The 25,600-nt window shown below is 39.9% G+C and overlaps 1 protein-coding gene across 1 annotated transcript in view; it reads left to right on the top strand.

Annotated features, from left to right (window-relative positions):
• The first annotated feature begins 2,218 nt into the window (after positions 1-2,218).
• Positions 2,219-25,600, top strand: part of PDE9A (phosphodiesterase 9A) — a 91,552-nt gene continuing 68,170 nt past the window's right edge. Inside the window, exons 1-6 of the mRNA XM_075604316.1 lie at positions 2,219-2,267; positions 3,612-3,682; positions 11,197-11,281; positions 12,652-12,733; positions 19,826-19,900; positions 24,804-24,890. Coding sequence (XP_075460431.1) covers positions 3,646-3,682; positions 11,197-11,281; positions 12,652-12,733; positions 19,826-19,900; positions 24,804-24,890 — 366 coding nt within the window. The 5' untranslated portion in view covers positions 2,219-2,267; positions 3,612-3,645. The remainder of the gene's footprint in view (positions 2,268-3,611; positions 3,683-11,196; positions 11,282-12,651; positions 12,734-19,825; positions 19,901-24,803; positions 24,891-25,600) is intronic.

A 25,600-nucleotide genomic window follows, 5' to 3' on the forward strand; every position in this document is an offset into this window, starting at 1 on the left:
TTATCTACATTTTATTTATTTTTTACTACTTCCAGTACACCTACAAAATAAACATCCGTAAGTTTGTGTATGTGCTCCTTGCAGAACATTTGAATTCCTATTTTGCTGTAGTGTTCAGTATGTTGCCACATACAAAGCCCAACCTTTGACCATAATATAAAGCCTGGGCACACATTTCAAATGTTGTTTCAGTACCAATATAAACCATAAACAAAGTCCTTTCTTGTTTAAATACCTGAAGACGTTTTTTTTTTTTTATGTGAAGGTTTTGATTCATCTAAAAACATTAAAAAAAATGTTGGACATTGCTTTCTCTGAAGTACAACACAAAAATGAATAGAAGGAGTCAAGGATTTTTCTGGTTAAAAATGAAATGATTGAAGTTGCATTCATTTTACTCATTTCAGTTCTCCATACAGAGTCATCCCTCAAACTATTTCTCAGAGATCAGGTAATGTTTAACATCCTTGATGTTTGAAGCTTCACATCATAGTTAAAATGTTACGTACAATACACACATTTTGCATGTTTCTATTTTATTTATTGTTTGTGTGCTTTTTAATCAATATTACAAATGCTAAATGTTTAAAACACTGTTTACTCACGAAACATGGCTACACTGAATTCTGTAATAATATATTCTTGTAATGTATAATTATAAATGGGTGGTCTAATGATTGTGGGGGACAGGGTGCGCTGAGGTGTGCAATATTAATTTTGTGGGGTTGGATATACTTTTTCTTTCTACCTAAGAAAGCTAACATGCCTCATAAGGTGCCATGAAATGCACATGAACACATTTTTATTATGAAATCAAACATCTTTGATGAGGGAAATACATATTCAGATTATCATTTCTTGTTTACCTGATACATTCTGTACTTTGTAAAACAGTATGTAAGGGGCATACTGTAAACTGTTCCTGATTGTAAACTCTGTGGAGAGTGGATCCTTCTTCCCCACCATTTGCATACTTTGTGTATGAAGCAGTAGTACAGTATGTATTTTGCCATGTAAAGCACTAAATAGACTATAACTGTCATTTAAGAAAATAATTTAACATATTTATATCATTCCTATAGAAGAAATGCTTTGACCCTGATGATTACTGTAACTAGTGTAAGAAACAAGGATATTTTCTGGAGTTTGGGAATAGGCACAAGTTTTAACATTTGTGCATGACCTCTATGAGCGGGACATTTCATTATCCAATAACCATTCAATTAACACACGGAATTTAGACTAATTACGAGGTTATCTTTCTGACCTGTTCCAAATTTCTATAATGTAGTTAGTGTCCACATTTTTTTAGGACCTAGAGAAAACTGTCATCATTTAGATAAAGAGCTGAGTTGGATCTGCGATGGTATGGAGATCAGGACAGGCTTTTGATGTCATCTGTAGTTCTTTCCGTTGGTGTTCAGCACCTCCAGCTTCAGGGGGCTCTGGTATGACCAGAGACAACTCTCTGAAGCACATTTTCCATACACACCATGCACTGACTCAATCCAGGCTGGTGTATAATTAACAAAGGGGTTTATTTAGCAATCACCACATCAGATCTTTACAGTGGTGCAAGGGTTCAGAGGGTTCCAACCTCTGGATGGTGTTTAACCCTGATAGTATAGGGTCATCTTCCTTGGTCAGATGTTCCCTCAGCCACAAGGCTGAGGGTGAGCACGCTCATCCCACTATGGGAAAGACTCACAGCTCTCTGCTTCCTCTCTCCTCCAGAGCAGGAACAGGACTGAAGTAAATCTGCATTCCCTCCTAGGAGCAACAAGAAGGTGTGGGCTCATGCTCTATACCTATAACATATAGGCTTACACAGTCCATGAGTCACCACCTTACTTCTGTCACTCATAAGAGGAGCATGAGGGGGGTCAACAAGCCCACAGATTAACCTGTTACTGCCTGCAGCTAGCAGGGACTTACAAAACAGGGGGAAAGCCAGATAGAAAGAGACATACCCTGTTACACATAGATATGCCTTTTTGTCTGGTTTCAGAGAAACCAATATGATACTTTAAAACCAAACTCTTAATGGTTATAATGTGGGCATCTTAGCTAAGAGTGGCTTAAAGTTAATGTTTTCCTACTAATAATGCCTATTTTGTAATGACAGTCCCCAAAATGTTACATGCTATGTTAATGAGCTAGAGTGTTAATGCTTATAAAGGTATATGGTTCTAAACGTATAAAATATTTTCAGAAAAGGAAGACTTCTTTCAGAACATTCTTTCACAAGTCACAGAAGAGTTTTCAAGGTTAGTGTGATTTTCTTAAAGCTTGAGCTATACCATTATATGTATTTATATTTTCTTTTCTTTATGATATTTTATTTAAATGTTTTAGTTATATTAAAATATTACTTAATATTTACACTTTGAAAAGTGGCCATTTCACTTGTTGTTTTCTAATGGTCTTAAGTAAGGCTAATTTATTGCAGCTATGTTGTCGCTTCATATACTGTAGATATTGAAACATTTTGCAGTCTTCTTACGGACTTGGCAGCAACCATTGTCCTTCATCCTCCTTTTCTGCCACTTTTCTTACCATAATATAGGAAGCTTTTCATATATTACAGGTATGCTCGAAAAGGGAAACACCAAAGCCACAAAACGGAATATTATAAATACTATTACATGCAGATGTAGCAACAAGACTTGCTGTTTTTGGTACCATGACAAGGTGCGAGATTACAGCTGCGTGAACCCTTTGTTCACCGCGGCTCGTCCATGGGTCAGCTACGTGCGGGCTACGGTCGGCTAGCAGAATTATTTGAGGGGTTATTTATGTAATTGCTATTCAGTATGTGTCCAGCGTATGGCACACTGAATATGTTTGCCAATGTCCTCACAGCGACACACCCACGACACACTTACTCCAGGACCAGCCGGAAGAGGACCGTTAAATAAATAAAAGTTTTATTTATTATAAATTATAATGAAATTCAACTTCTTTATTTTTTTTAAAGATGAATGAAAGAGTGCAATGGTCCCTAGAGTGGGGGACTTGTACTAGGGACAATGTAGAATGGGCTGAAACAGTACTGTACTGTATGATTCCGATACTCAGTAGCGGTTGTGGTGCTGCAAATTGCAAATAAATCTCGGGCTTTACACTTGGTAAGTCTTAATACATCTGTATACTGTAAAACTAAAATAACAGTCTTTTAGCAGTTTGTGTATTATATACTGAAGTCTCAGAATGTCATAATGAGCTATTTATCAAACTCACATTTTGGCACCAAAGTAATGTTAAATGAGTCATTCTGAGTATGCATTTTACAAAATCAAGTTACTAAAGTATTGGCTCAAATTTGTATAGCTTGAGATAGAAGAATGATATAAGAGAATAAAGGATCATTTACTATATGGTATTTAGGTCCATTTACTTAAATGGCATTTATACAGCAAGCTTGAATATAAAGTTAGTGGTATTAACCCTTAACCTGCCCGATGAGCCTGCAATGAAATGGGGAAATAAATTAGGCACAACATGTAAAACAATAATGAAATAATTTTAGTTTTAATTTCATTTCATTTTTACAGACAAGAAGAATGAATGTCTCTTTTGTTCATACATTTTAATGTTTGTTTTTCTTCTAGAGCTTTTAGAATTAGTGAACTCAAGAGAGAAGTTATGGAAAGGCTGACGATGTTGGAAAGAAGAATGGAACGTGAGTTTGATTTCCCGTTCATTACTAGCATGGATGACTGGAAAGAGTGGTGTTATTTGTTTAATATTTAATGACCGAGAAGGGCCCCAACTGGCCCCACCTATCCCATCTAGTAAAATTATGTAAACAATAATAATACAGTATTAATATGAGACTTATATTTGGAGAAAATATGACCACAGTTTTAGTTCTTTATTTGCTAATAATAAAATCTTTATAGTATTGCTAGCCAGGCTGCCCCTGACCAATCTTTCTTAAACCGAATGGCATTACTATGACTCATGACCCCTGCTACTGTGAGCGCCAAACCCAATTAAATCCAACCATGAAGGAGTGAACCTATCAACTGCCAACTACTGGACATATTGTGGTTGGCCAGTCTACTCATGATTGACAAAGAAAGAGGGGTAAAGCCTGGCAAGCATCACATACCCCCAAAGGGTCGGTGCTTTAACTCCTTAAATCATCCCATACCCCACAAACACAGAAAAGACTGATGTCAACCAATCCTGTAATTCGGCATTTAAAATGTAATTGTGTGGAACGCATGCGCAGTGTTGATGGAAATAGAAGCTTGATCTGAGAGCTCTGTGACTTCCTGGGATTTAAAGCAGTTTTAAGCAAGTCCAATCTAAGAGAAATCAATATATAGCTGAATAAATTTACAGACGTCACCTAAAACTCCAAAAAAGAAATCCCAGGAGTTAAGCGACTTTAAGAGGAGAGATGATCTGAAAGCCTTCACAGGCTTGAAGAACACACTCGAATATGAGCTTCGAATAGGCGTCAGAGGAGGAGGTTACGGGCCAGTATGACAAGAAGGACATTCATGGGCTCTACAATGATTTTAAGAGACTACTCTAATGAGAGATGCTGAAGGCTTTAATAGAAATAAGGCCCTTGCCTTTACCCTTGCCTACCTGTAGCCTCTCTGGCAAAGTGACCAGATGGGGTAGAAAACAAGCTGGATGAGTCCATACATGCTCAGATTAGGACAGATCTAAATCTAGAGCAGTGATGCTCTCAAATCATGGTATGTTTTAATCCGTGCAGATACCTCAAAAACCGCCATTGGATAGAACCCGTGGATAGATTTGCAGAATACAATCTGCGGATTCAGCAATCCGTTGGCAATTACCACTTTAATTGTACACGGAAATATGGGTTGGATTTTTTAAAATTTATTTTTATTATGGCGGATTGCTGAATATTCTACAAATCCATCCATGGGTTGCGGAATCAGTGGAGTGTATTAGTTATAATAATTACAAATCCTCAAAACGCGATTCGCCCTTTTTGAGATTGATCCACTGAAATCCGCAGACCAAAGGAACGGGCCGATCCGCTGGAGATCCAAATTCACCCCCAAAAATTGCCCATCTATACTCCTACACCCGCCCCACCCATGGAGGGCTCAAAACCCTTCAAATGCCGTATTTGAATTTTACGTTTTTTCTTAAATTGTCTTCTCACATTCACACTATTTAACCTTTGATGTAAGGATTTGACATAATATCGCAGAAAGTCAAAGGATTTAACAGCCCTAACAAAGGACCTCTGACTTTCTCTGATTATAAAAGAATGAAGGTGGACATAATTTTATTACAATAAACACATCTTAAACCAGCAGCTCCTCGTTTCTATGATAAACAATTGACAAACTTCCATCATTCACATGCGCTCTATAAAAAGCAAAGTGTCGCAATCTTCATTAATAAGAATTGTTTTTAAAAATGAGATATTGCAAACCTGATAGAGATGGCAGATGTATAAATTTAGTGGGTACTCTATACAGTATAATCAGGAAATAATATTTGCAAATGTATATGCCCCTAATGAATGCAGCACAGAGTTCTTCAATACGTTCTTTGAAATTCTGGGAAGCATAGCAAAAGGCAAAGCCGGAGGTAATTACAGTACAACCCGAAGGAATGTTGACAGATAGTCATTGGTCAGAGGTCTCAGATCATTCAATTTAGTTGATGTATGGAGAGACACGAATCCAAAAACTAAAGATTTCACATTTTTCGCAGCCCCACAATGAACTTATTCCTGAAAAGATCACAGTTTTGTTTCCGCTGATATTATAAATAAAACTATCTTTCCTAAAATATATGATATAACTTGGTCAGACCATTCTCTGGTAGAAATTCGCTGCACTCAATTACAAAGTGGGAAGAGGGTGTCTGCTTGGAGACTGAATGAGGCTTTGTTATAAATTCCTTAAGATTAACCCACATATTCCCAGATAGCGCAAACTCCTACATCCACAACATCATGAATATATATTTATGCCAAAATGAGTGCTACTGAGCGTGGCAAATGTATACAACAGAAGACACGGGTGCCCAATGCTACATCAAATTGACAAAACATCTGGGAATATGTGTGTTAATCAATTTATGACTGGTAACAGTCTATGGAGGTTAGGTGGCACCTCCCCCCAGAGCTCGCCCCTCCCCACCTTTTTAACTTGGGAGGTTCTGGCAACTTGCTGAATGGACAGGACTCACTGCAGGTCCTTCCCCTCATACAGAGGTAACAGGAAGGGTTCACAGTTTTAGTGTTAGGACCTGCATTATTGGTTATACCTTGACGTTTGGTATGCAGGCTTACGACGCTTTGGCCAAAGGGTTTAACTAAAAAACTAAGTAATTACTATTATTATTCAAGTATTTAAACTTTATACTCATTACCATATATGTTTTGTCAATTTGATGTAGCATTGGGCATCCGTGTCTTCTGTTGCATAAATCCCTGAAGTACATTAAAAAATTGAGGAAGAACTGGCTTTTTTTTTTCAAAACAAATAACTGCTCGGTTGCTTTGGGAGGCTCCCAAAGCCACAGTGAGAAGCCTATTAAAAGGTCTAGCTTATGGGCTGGCCTACGCTGCAGTTGGCTCACGTTCCGTGCTGGCTGCTGCTCTCTGCTTGCTGCAGGGTCGGGGCCTTCACTGCACACAGGCAACTCTTCCTCCCCCTGTCTGTTTCCGCACCCGCATGGCTGAGCACACAGACAGGTATTATAAAGCCGGGTGGGTACATTTTCTCACTCTGTAAAGGGGCAGGCGCCATCCTGGCACCTCTGCCCTTTCGCATACTGATCCCACCCGCTGCCCAGGCTCTACAGAGTCTGGGCTCTGGAAAATGGTTGCTGGATAGCCCTGGGTTAGCCCAGGATGTGGGTACTCAATCAGGACTGCAGTACACCTCCTGTTCTAACACCTTGGCATACCTGAGGCTTTCAAGTCAGGACTCCGCACAGACCCATAGGCACCAAGCTTGGTAGCCATCTGGTCTATTGGAATTCATGACTTGGAAATCCCACAGTTCATTCACAGGTTATAAGTACATATAGCTATTAAATATAACTCTTTAATAAAATATACCGTGTCCTGTCTTTTGGGTGATAAAATATATAAGTCCCTGATCTGGTGTAAGGGATGGAGTAAGTGTACATATTGCCTACACTCACTAGCCTCGTTCTTGGCACACTTTAGAAATGACTTTAACACTTTTTACACACAAGAAATAACTCTCAGCTTTATCACTTAGCTGGAGTACCCCCTGATCACCTATATCAGGTGCAGGGTACCAGGGCATGTATCTGGACACCTCTCCTTATACTAGGGACCCCTCTTCATACTAGGGACCCCATGTATGATTGCAGGCATTAACCACTTCATGCCCGTTTACCTTGTCTGGAAGATGTTGCAGGAGGAATCCTGGTGGTGAGTCGTAATAGCGCTTTCAGAGCCAGAGTTTGCCCAGAGCAATGTGCTTGGCTGCATCCGAGAATCTCACTCGATTCTCGGATCCATCTCTTGGGGTATCCCATAATTCCAGAACCCCGATACATAAACACATTCTATAAAGACTTTCTCCGACAAACCCATCCTGAAACTTACAGCCTAGAAATCTCCTGGTCCCAGCATCCCAGGAAAGGCAAAACACACATAAATCTTTAATGTTGCATAATTTGCACACAGTCCCAGTAATGCATGTAGCACATCTGGGTCCAAGAGCTGACACTCTAGGACCCCAACACACAGATCCGGGATAACCAAGTGGGCTGAACCTTTATTAGTGATGTTCTTTCTTGCTGGTAAGGGGAGCGCTGATAATCCTCGTGGATATATGTGGAAAAAATAAATAACAAAATATTGTGCAATAGGTAACGGACCATATCTTATATAGGCAATATGTCTCACTCACAAATGTAGGGGAAATGTTCTTCTCTCTGTGAATGGAGCTCTTTTGTTTCCTCCACCTCTAAACTTTGGACACGGTTGAATAGACCCTGGTTTGGGCTCTGGATATCTTCTCTGTGATAGTAGTACTTCCACATGTAGTCATCAGAGAAAGAGAGAAAGAACCACAATGGTGCAATATTGCTAGTATATAATATACATGTATTAAGACAAAATGCAAATATAAGTAAGCGCACTCACATTTTGTGCAAGGGTAACATTCGTGGGAGAGAAATGTAGAAATGCAGAGAGATCTCGGCAGCTACCCGGCTCGCGTACAACCGCATCCGCATATGTCACTTCCGGTGACGTCTCGCTTCAGGGCGGAAGTGCTCGTGTGGTCTCTCCGGCTGTTCAAGCTTTGCCAGTGCTCTCTGAAAACGCAAGATCTGATGCCTCCCAGACTATGCCAATCAATTCAACGCGTTTCGCTACTGCTTCCTCAGGAATCGTTTATTAGTGAGCCTGGTTAACCCCTTCACTGTTACAATGTAACAAAAGTTCCAAAAGGGCAATCAAATTTGCAAAAATGGATAATGAAAAAAGATTGCAATAGAAAGTAAGATCAACCCTTAAAAGGTCTTTAAGGTCCTTAATAACAAAAAAAAAAAATATATATATATATATATATATATATATATATATATATATATATATATATATATATATGATCCTTTCTGTGTGAGATGCGCAGGCAAATTATTGGAGATAATGAAAAAGCAGAGGAATTAAACAAATTATTTCCCTCTGTATTTACCATGGAAGAATCAATTGCAATAGCAGTGACACAGGAGGAAGCCACAAGGTCTATTTTAACAAACAATTGGTTATTGAGGAAGAAGTTGATAGGCAGCTTGAAAAAATTAAGTAAATAAGGCACCTGGCCCCAATGGCATACACCCTAGAGTTCTTAAGGAGTTGAGCTCAGTAATAGCCAAACCATTACATTTAATATTTAAGAACTACATTTCCGCAGGCTCAGTACCACAAGATTGGTGTAAAGCAGATGTGGTGCCTATATTTAAAAAGGGAGCTAGATCACAACCGGGGAATAACAGATCTGTAAGCCTGACATCAATAGTGGGGAAGCTACTTAAAGGTTTAGTACAGGATAAAATTCAATACTACCTAATGGAAAACAAAATGATTAGTAATAGTCAGCATGGATTATGAAGGATAGGTCGTGCCAAGCTAACCTTTTTTGTTTTTTTGAGAAGTTAAGTTGGAATTTAGACCAGGGTAATGCAGTTGATGTGGTCTACTTAGATTTTGCAAAAGCTTTTGATATGGTTCCACATACTGTAAGAGGTTAGTGTACAAACTAAAGCAAATTGGACTCGGTAAAAATATTTGCACCTGGATTGAAAACTGGTTGAAGGATAAACAAAGAGTTGTAATAAATTGAACTTTTTCAGGCTGGGCTAAAGTTGTGATTGGAGAACCTCAAGGATCGGTACTGGGACCCCTGCTTTTTAACTTATTTATTAATGACCTTGAGGTTGGCATAGAAGAAAGCAGAGTCTCCATCTTTGCTGATGATACTAAATTGTGTAAGGTAATAGAATCAGAGCAGGATGTAATTTCTTTCCAGAAGGACTTTGGATAGACTGGAAACTTGAGCAGGTAAATGGGAGATGAGGTTTAATACAGATAAATGTAAGGTTATGCATTTGGGAAATAAGAATAAACAGGCAATTTAAAAATTAAATGGGGATAAATTAGGAGAATGCTTAATGGAGAAGGATTTAGAAGTGCTTGTAGACATCAGACTTGGCATTAGTGCCCAAAGTTATGCAGTAGTTGCAAAGGCAAACAAGATCTTATCTTGCGTTATACGGGCAATGGATGGAAGGGAAGTAAACATAATGAGGCCCTTTATAAAGCATAAGTAAGACAACACCTTAAATATGGAGTAGAATTTTGGACACCACTCCTTAGAAAATACATTATGGAACTAGAGAAAGTGCAGAGAAGAGCCACCAAATTAATAAAGGGGATGGATAATCTGATTTATGAGGAGAGGCTAGCTAAATTACATTTGTTTACATTAGAAAAGATGTCAAAGAGGGGATATGATAACTACAGTATATACATTTATAAATATTTTCAGGGACAATACAAGGAGCTTTCAAAAGAACTATTCATCCCAAGGACAGAACAAATGACACAGGGTTACCCTTAAGGCTGGAGGAAAGGAGATTTCACCAGAAACAAAGGAAAGGGTTCTTTATAGTGAGAGCAGTTAAAATGTGGAATTCATTACCCATGGAGACTGTGATGGCATATACAATAGATATGTTCAAAAAAAGGTTGGATAACTTTTTAGAAAGGAACGGTATACAGGGATATACCAAATAATTAAACATGTGAAAGATGTTGATCCAGAGGGTAATCTAATTGCCAATATTTGGATATATACAGTGGGAAAGGAGGGGAAGGGTAGGGAAGGTGAAGAAGATTAAACTGAGTTCTTTCTCTTCTGGTTCATTTGCCAATATTTGGAGTCAGGAAGGCATTTTTTTAATAAGCCCTCTCTCCAAATATACACACACACACACACACACACACACACACACACACACACACACACACACACACACACACACTCGCTCCTCTCCCCAAATACACACATACAATAAGACCCCTTCCCCAAACACACACACACACACACACACACACACACACACACACACACACACACACACACACACACACACACACACACACACACACACACACACACAGACCTTGGGGTGTAAGGGGCCTGGGAGGGATGTATAAGAGGGGCCTGGGGCATGTGGGCTTACCTGGGGCCCTTGGATGAGCATGCTGGAGCAACATAGCTAGTGCACAGGAGGGCCCTGTTGTCCCACGGAGGGCTGGGGAGGGGAGGTACAGATGGATGGTGGGCAGCAAAGGGGAGGGCCCTTCAATCCTGCAGGTGGGGAGGAAAAGATGGGGATGGCTGCCAGAAAAGCGGAGGGCCCTTCTTGCCTGCAGAGAGTGAGCTACAGACTTGCTATCAGGGGGTTGGGCCGGACCCAGGACAATAGTCCAGACTGTCCCGACTGTCCACCCCTCTTGGCGGTTCTGCACTTCCAGAGCTGGATGATACAGTATTTTACAGCCCATTCACTTAAATGGATGTCTTCCAGCGTTTGAATAACACTGCTTTGAAAGTATGGGCCACAGACTAATGTAAAGTGTTTTTCTTTGCAGTTTTAAAACAGCATGTCTTAAACCTTGGTCTTGTTTTTTTTTAGTTGAAGGTATGAAAGTCATTGAAATAGACAAGTGCAAAAATGACTTGAAGAAGCTGCGAGATGAAGTGGAAAAGAAAACCAACAGGTCAGATTCAGAAACCATTGAAAACGCTCAACATTATTGCATTACCATAAATCACATAATTTTTTAACATTCATTTGATTTTTGGACAAATGTTTTATTAAAAGAGCAACAGTCATGCTGAGCGCTATTTTTGTGCATGTTATTTTTTTTTAACTTTATCATATATATTTTATCCTTACCAATGCTTTCTAATCTGATCCTCTGTCAGGAGAAATAACCTTTTGATATATGAAGAGTCCAGGAGGATAACATTGAGTTTTCCCCAAAGTCCAGTGTACTCTAAAGGTACAGATGCAGCAGCCGTTATTCGAACAAATCACGGAGCCGTTTTCGAGTGCTCTGCTGTATTCCACGCGGCATTAACGCGGCCAATCGCCCCAGGCCCCCGTGTTTATCTTGGTTGCTTTGTTTGAATTTCATGGATTCTGTTTCTTTGTGTGCAATGAAATGCAATTACATGAATGAACTGTAATGTGTACAGTACTGTGCTACTGTGTCAATTTCAGGTGTTTAAAAACCAGAACACTTAATGCCATTTTCTGCACTCGCGTCTAAAGGCGGTAAGATTGGAAGAAATAACACACCATGACATGGGTTTTCCGAGGTATACAACGCGCGAAGTGTTCGAATAACGGCCGCTGCATCTGTACATGGTAACATCACATGCTAGAGATTAAGAACGATTTTGATTTTCAATACTAAAAAAGTTTTCAAAAAACAGGACAAATGTTTGGCAAGATACTAACATTATATGAGTTAAACTCATATAGGTTTCTCAGGGGGAAGTTGCTGCTAGAACACATTATCAGGTATTGTACCAAAAAAAAGACACATTTCACAACTTTTCAATTTATGCTACACAGTTATAGGCCAATTCTTCAGGCAGCTATTTCGTTAGGCACACAATGAGGATTTTGACAGATTTATACAAAATAGTATTAACAAAAATAAACCATTGATAATCACTGTCTGCTAGAGAAATGTGTTATTTAAATAACTAATGCTCTTAGTAATATAATACAATTCAAGAGTGTAATAACCTACAGTGTAATGAAACACTCATGAATATGATAACTCTAAGGTTAGTATTGGTAGCACTGAAAAGTTATGCTATTGAAATGTGTTTGCAAAATACATTTCAATGGAATTTACTACTGTATTTTAGAGTTACCTAACATTACTTATTTTTAATCTCTTATGTATTACTTTTAATCTGTTTTTAAATAGTTTATTTAATTTCTATTTTTAATTGCTTGATATACTGTAATGCTAATTATTATACAAATACAGTCACTAACAAAAAGTGTACAATAGACTTTGAAATGTCAATCTATTTTAGGCATTCACATTAACTGGCATTTCTCCTATAGACTGAACTGCCCTTGTAAATACTTCTGCACAGAGGGTATGATCAAAGTTAATCCACGTAGAGATGTTCCCACCTATCCAAAGGTAAATACACAGTCTCTATATCGCGATAGATTTCAGGAGTTGGTTGGCTTGGTGGACAATTTCTCCCCAGGCTGACAGTATCAGTTTGCTGGTATTCTATTTAATCATTCATTCAACCCGCTGACCAAAGGAAAAATAAATGAGGGGAATAGAGACTTAGAAAGGAGCAATGGGTAAGCGTGAAGATAGTATGGAGACACACCGAGAGTGACATTGGATATTAAGCTCAGGACATGAGGAGATTACTCCATGAGCTTTATTAGTAGTTGGGTTATGTGCCATCTGATATCTGGAGAATTTCTGTAGGTTGAACTTGCCAGCCCCAAAACTTCCAGCCTGCCTGGTAATGCAATAGCCATGACTAGAAAAATGTATATTAGTGTAGTTAGTTTAACTTTAGTCCTGTGGAATAATCTTGTGCAGTATGTACAGATATTGCCAGACTCACTGTCTCAGGAGACACGGCTAAAAAAGCAAAAATCTTTGGCTCCAGAGACAGCATAGCTGCGGCCGTGCTGTGACAGGTCAATGCTTCCATATCGCAAACCATGCAGCGTTCATCCTCTGACACCGGGGAGCCACTGTCGACTTCCTGCAACTGTCCCCCTTGCCAGAGACAGCCTGGCTACATCTGTATTGCGCTTTCTTTCCCAAAGATAGAAATTGTGAGGGTTTGGGAGTCACGCCGCCCTCGGCGTGCTCCTCACTCACCTACAGCTCCGACGGAGATTCCCGCAGCACACTCTCATTCCCTCACCGGAGCGCCGGTCACTGCTTCACGTGGGCGCGCGCGCGCACGCCAGGACTGCACTTCTAATCTCGGGCTGGCGGCTTCACCCGGTCACGCGCACGCAAACCCCGCTATACGGAGGCATGGCCACACGGCGTCGCCTCAACCCCTTAAAGGTACAGCGCATCAAAACATTGCTGCAATCAAATGCACTCAGACTACTGGGCTTTATGGCTCCTCCCATGGGACTCATTCTGGACCTATCCCTGCGGTATCCTGGTCCTTCTACACACCTCCACCTTGCTGCACTGCTATTGGACCCTCTCTCCTATATATACCTGGCAGAATCACTGACTCGTTGGCTGAGCATAGAACCAGTTGTTCTCACCATTCTCTGCCTCCCTAGTTCTCTTTGCAGACTTCCTCGTGAACCGAACCGGCTTCCGCTACGTCTTCCTGTACCTCTGGCAACCTGAACTCGGCATACGGCTACACGACTCTCCGCACCTCTGGCTTCCCGATCCTGGCTTACGGTAAACTACAACGTCCCTCTCTCCAACCCCGGACTTGGCAAATGGCCTTCCTACCAACCGTACCTCTTCTACCCCGATCCGGAACCCCAGACCAATCTACTCTCAAGACGTGCCCACGTGGCTGTGGGTGGCGTTCTAACCTTTCCCACCTCAGCACCGCGGTCCCGTCTCGTTTGTGGTGAGCACATCCTTACAGAAATACTTTATTACTGCCAAATGTAGTAAATAGCCCTAATAATTTGTATTAATTCTCCATTCATTTATATGACGATGGGCAGGGAAATAACCCTTCTTCTTTCTTTCTCCCATGCCCACTGTCTCTCACTGTCTTGCAAAATCTCCTTTTCAGGCCCTTTGTGGAAGTTAGTATCATTTAACAAACAAACATGAAATTCACATTGATAATGCTTGGTAAATCTCTCGCAAACTGAGCCATGAATATTGTTGTTGTTGCGGATTAAAAAAAAGAGTCAATTTAGCATGGTTTGTGAACTCGGGTGAAAGCTTTGCACATCTCTAGCAAGGACAAAACATTGTGACAAGGCTGTTTAGGCCAGTGGAGAGTGGTAGTGAAGAAAGTTTAGATTGTATGCAGAATCCAATTACTAAAGGTCAATGGAACACAGTTTACAGGTACAGCAACGAGAGGTTGGACTTTGAGTGGGAGGAATGTGAAAGATGGAAAATTAGATTAAGTTATGGTCCAAGAGTGGGAAAGAAGAAATTGAGGAATCAGACAAAGTGGCCTATTCACTAAACTTCAATAAGTTCAGTGCTATGGTAATGAAGGGGTTAAACCCTCCCACTACCCACCCATTGCGAGAAAAGAGTGTTTTTATAGTACGATATGCATATCGGAGTATAGTGAATAGCAGTTGCTGCTAAAAAAAATGCAGGTTTGGGCATTTTGTTCAGCTGCCGCCGTACTTGTTAGAGCCAGAGTGTTATAGCTCATTAAAAAGCCTTTTTAGTGCGATATTGTTTTGTTATCAAAGCTTTGTGAATAGCTACACATCCAAATTGGCTCTAAAAAGGCACTTATCGTGCATTAATGCACTTATCATAGTTTAGTGAACAGGTCCCAAAGAAAAAAAAATTTCTTATAAAGATGAGGTTCATTATCATATTTTAATGTGCCAACAAGACAGGTCTTCATAAAACCTCCAGTCTTCATGTACTTAATATCAGTCCTTATCAATAAGAGACCTGTCAGATTTCAAAAGCTTTGTACACCTTCATTTCAACTACTTGAAACTTTGTCATTAGTCCATTAAAAGGTATCACAATAACAAAATCATTGCTCTTCTCTGTGAACAATACAACTACTACAAAAAGTTTAAAACGACAGAAAAGGGGCATGGAGATGACTAAGACTCGGGTCCAGCATTGGCATTAGTGATTATCAGTGGTTGACAAATCACCAAAAAATCTACTCGCTACACAAAAAAATCTACTCGCCACCTAGTACCAAACGTGTGCTGCTTGGGCCAATATTTACTCGCCCGGGGGTTAAATCCACTCGCCCGGGGCGAGCAAATGTATAGGTTTGTCGAACACTGGTGATTATGCATAACAACACTCAATATTGTGCAACATTGGCCGCAAGATTCAAAGGAAACAAGATAATTGAAATACAGGTAAACCCCGTTATAGTGCGACCCGTTATAACGCGAAATCGGTTATAACGCGGTTTTCACGTGGCTCCTGTTTTTTTTTAAATTATTTTTAATTTTTTTTAAATTATTTTTTTATTTTTTGGGGTGGGCATAAATTGGGACAAAACATCCCCCCCCTCTCTCACAGTATCCCCCCCCTGCTCACAGCCCCCCTTGCTCAAAGTACACACCAGCTCACAAAGTACCCCCCCTGCTTACAGTACCCCCCCCTCTCTCACAGTATCCCCCCCTGCTCACAGCCCCCCCTTGCTCAAAGTACACACCAGGTCACAAAATACCCCCCTGCTCAAACAGTAACCCCCCTCCCTACTCACTGTAATCCCCTTCTCAAATCCACTTCTTCTCGCCGGTTTCATACAGTTCCTTTGCGTCCTGCTTAGCGAGTGAATCGTCCACACTGCTCCCCTGGTCTCTCCCGGCAGTTGACAAAGACACCAGAGAGCGTGAAGCCAGAATCTCGATCAGACACCCCTCGCGTGCGCGTGCGCGTGCGCGTGCGCGTGCGCCGTGCGCGTGCGCGTGCGCCGTGTGTGTGGCTCGTGAGATGTGGATGTGGGCTGCCTGTCTCTCCCTGAAGGGACTTGCCCCCCACGATCCAGCAAGCATCCTCTGCTGAACTCCATACCAGGACCATGGCAAAGGCCCCTATCGCCTCTCGCAGCTCTGCAGCTGGCAGTTCTCACGCCAAGGGTTAGTATACAGACCCCTGTCAGCACGCACTGTTCCATCAGATTTGGCCAGCTTGAATTGCTCTCATTCACAAAATGGGACCAGCAGGTGTGGCCATGTTTGCAGTCCGTCCTCTCGAGCTATTTGAGTAGCACAATGCCTTAAGCTTTGTGTGGTTGCCGCTGCCCCACCGGCTCTGGGAACGCTGGGAGAGTTCTCAGCTTTCCCTCCGGCAGACGCGGTAGCACTTAAGCGGCGGCCATTTTTTTTTTGCGGCGGCCATTTTGTTTTTTCACGACCCCGTTACTAACGCAGTGGTCTCGGGTGGACCCCGAGGACCGCGCTATAACGGGGTTTACCTGTATAAGTTGTACAGCAAAGTCACTCCACTGCAACAAATCATCTTTGTTGCCACTACATGTTAATTGTGAAAAAAAAATATGGAATATGGGACTAATTATTATACACATACATTTACATAGTAGATGAGGTTGAAAAAAAAACGTCCATCAAGTTCAACCTACGTGTATGCTAAATTTAGACAAGATATACTTTATCCTATATCTATACTTACTTATTGATCCAGAGGAAGGCAAACAAAAAAAAACAGTGTCATATCATCCAATGATATCTCATAAGGGGAAAAACTTATACATGGATCAGGGGTAACCAAAACGGGATTAACCTTTATTTGAGAGCCTGGTTACCCCCTACCCTCACAGTACTTAAAGAACTTTTTAGGGTTGATCTTACTTTCTATTGCAACCCTTTTTTCATTATCCATTTTTGCTCATTTGCTTGCTCTTTTTGCAATTTTTGTTACATTCCTTATAATTCTGATATGATGTCTCCGTCCCTTCTGACTTCAAGAATCTAATGCCTGCCTTTTTTCCATTTCCTCCCCTACCTGTTTATTTAGCCACTTTGGTTTTGGTTTTGACTTATTTCTTTTATACTTTTTACCCAAGGGTGTTCACTGTGTGCTTTTCTTACAATATTTTAAAGACAGCCCATTTATCTTCTACATTTTTCCTGCAAAAACATCATCCCAATATATTACTTGTAGATTAGTCATCAGTTTATTAAAATCTGCCTTTCCAAAGTTTAAGGTCTTTGCTGAACCCAAGTAATCTGTATTTTGATCATTTATTTCAAACGAGACCATGTTATGATCACTGTTACCCAAATGTTCAAGGACTTGAATATTTTCTATTATTTCTACATTGTTTGATATTACCAAATCCAGTATTGCTCCTCTCCTGGTTGGTTCCTCAATAATTTGGGCCATATCATTGTCTGTAATCACCCCAAAAACCTGTTTCCTTTTGTTATAATGCTAATCTCATTGCCCCAGTCTATGTCTGGATAATTAAAATCACCCATTATGCAAACATGACCTAGTTTTGATGCTTTCTCCATTTGCAAATGTATTTTAGCTTCCTCAATCTCACAGATATTTGGTGGTTTATAGCATATCCCTACAAACATTTTCTTTATACTTTTACCTCCACTGCTAATTTCTATCCACAAGGTCTCTACATTTTCATCATTCCCTTCATAAACATCTTCCTTTATAATAGGTTTTAGATCCGGTTTAACATACTGTATAAGCATACTCCACCTCCTCTTCTATTTTGATTCTTCCGAAAAAGGGAATAACCCTCTAAATTAACTGCCCAGTCATGAGTTTCATCTTACCATGTTTCAGTAATGCCTATGATACAGTATCATACTGCTCCCTTGTAGCTATTGATTCAAGCTCCCCCATTTTATCTGTCAGGCTTCTTGCATTAGCAAGCATGAATTTCAGTTTTTTTTCAGCCTGTACCATTATCTTATCTTTTCCTTCCTTTCTGCGCCAATTAGGTTTAGTGTTCAGAAGTTTTCTAGTATTATCTGTATTTACTATGGGTGTCTCGCTGTTTGTCAAACTCGCACTTGCCCCCATTCTACCTCCACAACCCCTTGCTATTTCCTCATCTATTCTATTTAGTTTGTTATCTGTTTCATTTTTATTTGTGCTTGCAAATAACTGCAATTAATCACTTGTACCTTTACAGTGACATTAATAAGATGGTTGAAGTGCTAATTATTGAGGTTATCTACCTTGTTCAAAGCTGGAATACAATACAGATTTCTAGGCTGGAGCTTTTTACGTTTTGTATTAGTTCAGTATTAACAAGAAAGGAGTAAAGTATGAAACTCAAAAACTTATTAGAAAGATTTGGAGCGCTCTTAGGAGACAATTTTAAATAAATATTGAATAGAAGGCTATATAGTGTAGGCACATAACATATATAATAGGAGAAGCTGCACACCACAATGAATAGAATCACATCAAAAATACTTGCAAAGACCGGTACTCCTGGTTCAGGGATATCAGAAGCCAGCTGCTGACCATCATGAGATTACTTGGGGTAATTGGTGTTAAGTCTTTTCACATGGGTGTTTTAACTATATATACACTGGACATTTCTTTACTCTCTGCATGCCAGTCACTTGATAAAGTCCTCTTGGAAGGATGAAACGTTGTGTTTTTGTGCTGATTACATTTCTTTAGAAAAATCCGAAGTTGCCCTGGATCATTCATCTTTCTCTTGGCACATAACATATGACACTTAAACTATGCACTCTACTTTAAAGTATACATCGTGCATAGTCATTTGTCACTCTGTCCAGCACGTCACTGTCCGGCGTCTCTCTCTATGCACTGGCAACAACACCCTTGCACTCTGATCACTGGTCATCGCCTCCCTAATGCCCATAGATCAGGGGTGTGCAAACTATGGAGCACAGGATTTTTTTTTTGGGGGGTGGGGGGGTAGTGTGGGCTGTTGCATATTTAATTGCACAGTTAAATGCAGGGGGAGGCGTGAGGCCTCTGTAACCTAATTACCGGGGTTCAGAAGCCTTGTTGTGCCGTGTCACCAGGGCAACGCGGCGTCATTTGACGCCCATTGCCATGGCAACGGGGTCACGTGATGTGACGTCACATGACCCCCACGGCATCATTTGGAGCTGGCAAAAAAGTAAGGGGGGCAGGATCACCTGGGGGAGCAGGCAGGGGGCACAGCTCCAAAAGTTTGCACTCCGCAGCCATAGATGACACTTATTGCTGGTTTAAGCACTGTACACCTCAGAATACCTCACAAAATGTTTAACCTTTCAGGGCTTCATTGGTGTTGGGCTTTACAGTTCATCCCGCCCATATCCTTTTATACTCAAATTACATCCAGATGTTATTAACTATTCAACCACTGAAAATTACATAACATATACCCTACATGAGTGTACAAATAAAATATATTATTTATTCTGCATAGATTATTTCTTATATTCAGAATAATATACATACTCCCATTTGTTGATTTTATTTAAATTGTAAATAATAAATAATTGTATTATAGTCACATTGTTTTGACACGAGGATATTTATGTTCCCCAACCTCCAATCCTTAATTTATGTATTTGTTTGTTGCCACAGTACACATTATCCTCAGAGACAATAGAAGCACTGAAGAAACCTACGTTTGATGTTTGGCACTGGGAATATAATGAGGTTGGTTGCATAAAATCGCTTCAATACTACTAATCTCTCATCTCGTTCACATCTAAACCTGTATCTCTTTTAATTGTCTATTAGTGAATCTGACCCAGTTTTTCATAGAGGTCATTTTCTGTTTTAATGATTTTTAATTTTCTCCTCATTCTATTGTTTCCTGCACTTCTTTAAAGAGCTTAACCCTTTTATTGCCAGGGGTCTGCAACGCATTGCAAAACAATGTGCTGTTACTGTATCCCCTTTGACTGTGGAGGGATTCTGTCCAGCACATCTGAAGGAAACACAAAAAGAACGATTCCTGCGCTCCTACCAATTGGGCTAAAATAAAATAGTGATCTCACGAATAAGGGTTATTTCGTGAGATCTTTATTTTAACCTAATTGGTAGGCGCGCAGGAATCGTTCTTTTTGTTTTTCTATATGTAAGGCCTATCTTTTTACCAGCAGCAAACTTCTATAGGGAGGAGCGCGGTATTATGTACAGTCTTTCACATCTGAAGGAAAGACTTGTAAGGTATGGAAAGTTCACATTGGATATTAGGAGATAGGAATAATAATAATAATAATAATAATAATAATACTGTTTCGAGTCAATCGCCCCTTTGTTAGAATGTCACCCAGAGATGAGAGATTTTTTTAGAATGAATATAAAGATGACTCACTCTCAAAAATCTCTCATCTCCGGAGAACTTTCAGACAAAGGGGAGGCTGCACCAAAACTTCAATATGCCTATATTCTGTTATTAAAAATGTGAGCTGGATCCTGTGAAGGATAAAAGTGGCACGCTACAGAACAAAAATATCAATATCAAAAATAGATATTTCACAGTGGATACATTGACGTTTCGGTCCAAACGTTGACCTTTGTTAAAGGTCCGCGTTCAGTGTCAGATTTCCCGTTAGGCCGAGGTCTAGCGCGGCAACATTTGTGGATGGCAAAAATTTCCGACCTCATATAATTTTGCCGCGCTGTCGGGCATATCGAATCTAATGAGAAGGTACTTGCCTGTGTCGGCCGCCTCCTTTGTACCACCCTCCTGCTCCTTTAAAATCCCAGAGTCAAATGATGCTGCGGATGCCCCCAACGTGACGTCACAAGGCGTCTCTTTGCCATGGCATTGTGCCATAAAATGACGTCATGACGCCGCGTTTCCATGGCAATGTGTCACCGTGCGACGTCATTTTGGGAATCCAAAGGAAGAAAGGAGGCGGCCGGCATGGGGCCCGTCCGCGGTCTGATCGAAACTTCGATCCATCCACTATTTAAACTCTGTTTTTGGTATTGAAAAGTCTTGTGGAATGCCGTTTTTTATCCTTAACAGAATTCATATTGCAGTGATTACTCCTACAGGGTGTAGCCGTGCACCCAAGGCCATTGAACATGCGATGTGAGTGCTCCTACTTTTGAATTTTATTAAAAACGTGAGAGCAAAACAGTTTTGAGCAGACCGTACTCCACAATACTGAGCGCCTCTTCTGCTCTTCCTGATTATATCGGCAGTCTATTAGACTGACTCTAGGTTTCAGCACCAAAGATAACTTTAATTTTACCTTTTATTTTGTTGTTTTTTTGTACTGCAGTTTTTGTTTTTGTATTTGAAATGTCATATTCAAACGTAATCCGTGATCTCCTATGTAGATTAATAAAAAAAAATGTAAGAATACCTACCAGATCAGAAGCAATCTATTGCAATTAGAGAAAAATAATATGGGAGATATACTATATCTTCATGTCTCTATGTTTTTACCAAAACCAAAACTGACAATTGCTACTTCTTGTTTCTCTAACAATTTAGAATTGAAGTATTAGCACTTTATTTATTTTGCAGTTTTTCTTTGTAAAAATGTGTATTTGAGTTCCTCAAGTATACATGTTCTATTCATATACTATTTATAGTTATACAGTTATACATTATATTTAAATTACAGTACTGTGGAGGCGGGGTAGAAAATACCGTATTTTCTGGTGGATACGTCCTGTGTTATTGGTGTAACCCTCCCTGCCTGGCTCCCTATTGAGGTTACAACAGTATAGTGGTGTAGAAGGCATCCACAACAATTTATATTGCCTCAGGGGTTGTCAGTTGTCTGCTGGGCGATGGAAAAGATGGGCACCAAGAGTTTTGTAGTTTTAAACAGGACAGGCTTTATTCATAAGTCAATAGCTAGAGCTTCTTCTCCAAGTACATTACTGCATCCCTGGAGAGGCACATTTCTTGAACAGGTTACACGGACATCAATTTATGCTAGATCTTCTTGTAGTACTGTTTAACAATTTTATTTCATGGCCCCTGCTTGAGCTACCTTGTGTATCCCATCTGAGGATAACTGACTGCTTGTCTCTGTATTAATTTTCTCTACATATTTTTCCTGATTGAGATACAGTAACAGAGAGCATGGTCCACTTGTTTTGGCTCATCTCATTCCCTTGGGGAAGCTCACAACAGGGATAGCCAAACATACTTTATTCCCTTGTGAAGGCTCATCACTGGCCCTCCTCACTCCCTTGGGGATGCTCACTACAGGGTAGGCCTTCAGGCATCTGCCTGCTTCTTTATCAGAATAGTCCCGGAACCACAGATTGGTCAACTCGTATGGGACACAGGCCTCCGCTCTTGGAGCCTGTACTGCTATGACTCCTACGTTGCTAGGGAGCCTATCTTCTAAGGTACTTCCCTATCTATAAAAACAATAAAGGGGCTACTACCCTAAGCTACCTGATTACATAACTGTGCACTTATATATTCACATGTGAGACCCCCTCCTCTGGCTCTCCTCCTGGGATCTGAGGGTGGAGTCCTAACCCCCTCCTATGTATAACTACTAGTGATATCACTCTTTAGGGGGAGTGGCTTGGATTCTGCAAAGCCATTCTATACCAGGTTACAGACCAGGATCTTTCTAGAAGGTGGGTGGATCCAAAGGTGTACTTGGTGTCCTATACTAATTGACAGGATGAACACCTTCTGGAAGGTGGGCGTGGGTAAGCTTCATGCAACAAACATGGGAAAAGGTCACAGTACTTTGCAACAAACCACACAGTTAACCCTTTAATGGTCTTAACTCCTTAACTGCCCATAGTAATCCCAGAAGGAAGGGGGGGGGGGGGGTATATTGGCTTTGGTTAATTTGGTAGAAAAAAAAATGTGCTGCAAGAAGCCCAACATACTGTATGATCCCAATTGAAAAGCATAACAGGCGCAATTAAATGAATTATAATTGTGTGAACAGAATAGAATTTGAAGTAATAATAAAGCTTCTGGGCTAAATGATGCTGAAATTAGCCCAGGGAATAGAGGTGGCAAAAGCAAATTGAGGCACTTCTAATTTTAATCCAGAGACATACAACAGCTGTGACAGTTGCTAAAGCAGTGACTCACTAACACGGAATTAGATTGTATTCTCTACTGAACATGGATATCTTCTACTTTTTGTCAGTACTTGAAAACTTATTTTTATAGTTTACATTTATATTTAAAGTTAAATCTTTTTTTATTCTACTGCTTTTAACAATCCATTGTTCTGTGCTGCATAATATGAATAACATAATACCAGATTGGGGCTGGGCTTTACAAAGCCCAATAAAATATGCAAATTAATAGGTGGGGGGAGGGAGAGAGAGAAGTAAGAGATATTTATAAATATGCAACTGTTTTGCACATGTCAATTGTCTATGAATAAAGTGTTATCGAAAATAAAATTGGAAAGCATTTTTTAACGAAAGTAAGAGATAAATACAGTTTTACTAATTATGCATGTATTACAGAAGATTTGAGTTATTACTGACTTTACCATCACAGGCCCAGATCCGCAGAGCTCCATTAAATCTGGACTCATAGGGTACTGTTATCACATGAGATCGGTTCTGTGGGGGAGAAAGGAGGTTATTTCCCACTTCCAGTTGGTGAATTAATTGGGAGAGGTGCAGCTACTGCCTGTGCTAGGTAACTGGTTGCAGTGGTGTCCCCTCATGGTAGGAGAGGTGACACTATAGCACAATGGTGAGTGGCAGAGGGCGTGGTGGTGTCCTGTCATAGTTGAAGAGGTGGCACTACAGCCTATGCTTAGAAGCAGAGTTTTCTACTGTCTTCTTCATAGGGGTAGAGGCAGCACTAATAATGAATGGTGTGGGATGTGCTCTCATGGAATGTTGGTTATGGTGGAATGTTGGGTGTGGATTTTGAATTGGAACTCTACAATATATATGGGGCTGGCAATGGCCTCTTAATTCATATATAAGATTGTGAATATTCCCCACAATTGTCTTGGTGTTTTTGTGTGTAGGAAGGGAACACAGGGACATATATGGAGTGGTATGGCCACAAGGCAAAGGGGCAATAGATAGTTTCACCAGACGTGTCCACTACAAAGTATACAATCCAGAACTAACATTCATATATATTCCCAATATTCTCTTATTGTTCCAAACGGAACAATGGTAGTTACATGTTTAAAAATTTCAGGTCATTTTTACTACCCTACATGACACCTGCCATGCTGGATATTACTAAGCAGTGTTACTCATAAGACACCTTCTGGGCCAAAAAACACCTTATAGGCCACACACTATAAAGGGCCATATTCACTGAGTTGTTGCAAGGTGTTTTATGGAGTATCACTGTTGGTAAATATAGACCTGAATCTAAAATATGTAACACATTTTAAAGGTATTGTGTAAACACGGTAAGATGAAACGTTGAAGGGCTTTGATTTCTACAAGTTACTCCATTTTCTGTGATTTCAATATATATACAGAGCAGAACCCCCTTCATTTCTGTGACTGGTAAATTGGAGGTTGTGTAATGCTGGTGGAAACATTTGATTGATATGTTTCTGCTTGTTACATTTTTTTTCTTGACTCTTTTAATCCCATTGATTAAATATTATTTTCACTTCTGTAGATGTTGAGCTGTTTAGAATTCATGTATCATGACCTTGGACTTGTTCGAGAATTTAACATGAACCCTATCACTCTGAAACGTTGGTTGGTAAGTATTAATATATTGTTTAACAGCTACGGTATGCTCTCGTAAATTATTTTGTCATCTGTACTGTAATGCAAAGAATATTTGGTCTTGGGCTTGAATAGTTCATGGTTTGTCTCACAGGTAAATAAAGTTTGCACCAGACATTTAAACCCTCTGTCAAAAGCACAAACACATATTGGAGTTACACTAAAGACACCCCTACACTACCCCAAGTATTAAACTGACCTCTATCATTTTAAATGGTTGTTTAATAAATTTAGATGCATTTATTTACTTTGTAAATAAAGGTGCCATGGCACTCTGGGACCGCAGCCCCTCCAGCACTGAAGGGATTGAAGATCTAATAATCAAATGTAAATACTTGCCATTAGAGAGCCAAAGCCTTACAAATATTGATTTTTCACTTTTTAATCAAGATATGCTTTCAGTGCTCTAAAGCAAAGTGCTTGGCATAAATATAGAATATACCACTGCATAAAAAAGGCTCATCATTTTGTATCCCAGACTCCACCTCCAAAAATGTTAAAATTATATATAGAAAGAGCATCAAGTGAATTATACACACATATATATATATATATATATATATATATATATATATATATTCCATCACATTTTAAGTTATGGTGGGTGAAAAAGGCTATAAGGAACCTCCACCATATAGCATATAGCAAATAAGCTATATATATGTATATGTATATATATCAGAA

This window comes from Ascaphus truei, chromosome 6 (assembly GCF_040206685.1).
Source record: "Ascaphus truei isolate aAscTru1 chromosome 6, aAscTru1.hap1, whole genome shotgun sequence".
NCBI classification, from domain to species: domain Eukaryota; kingdom Metazoa; phylum Chordata; class Amphibia; order Anura; family Ascaphidae; genus Ascaphus; species Ascaphus truei.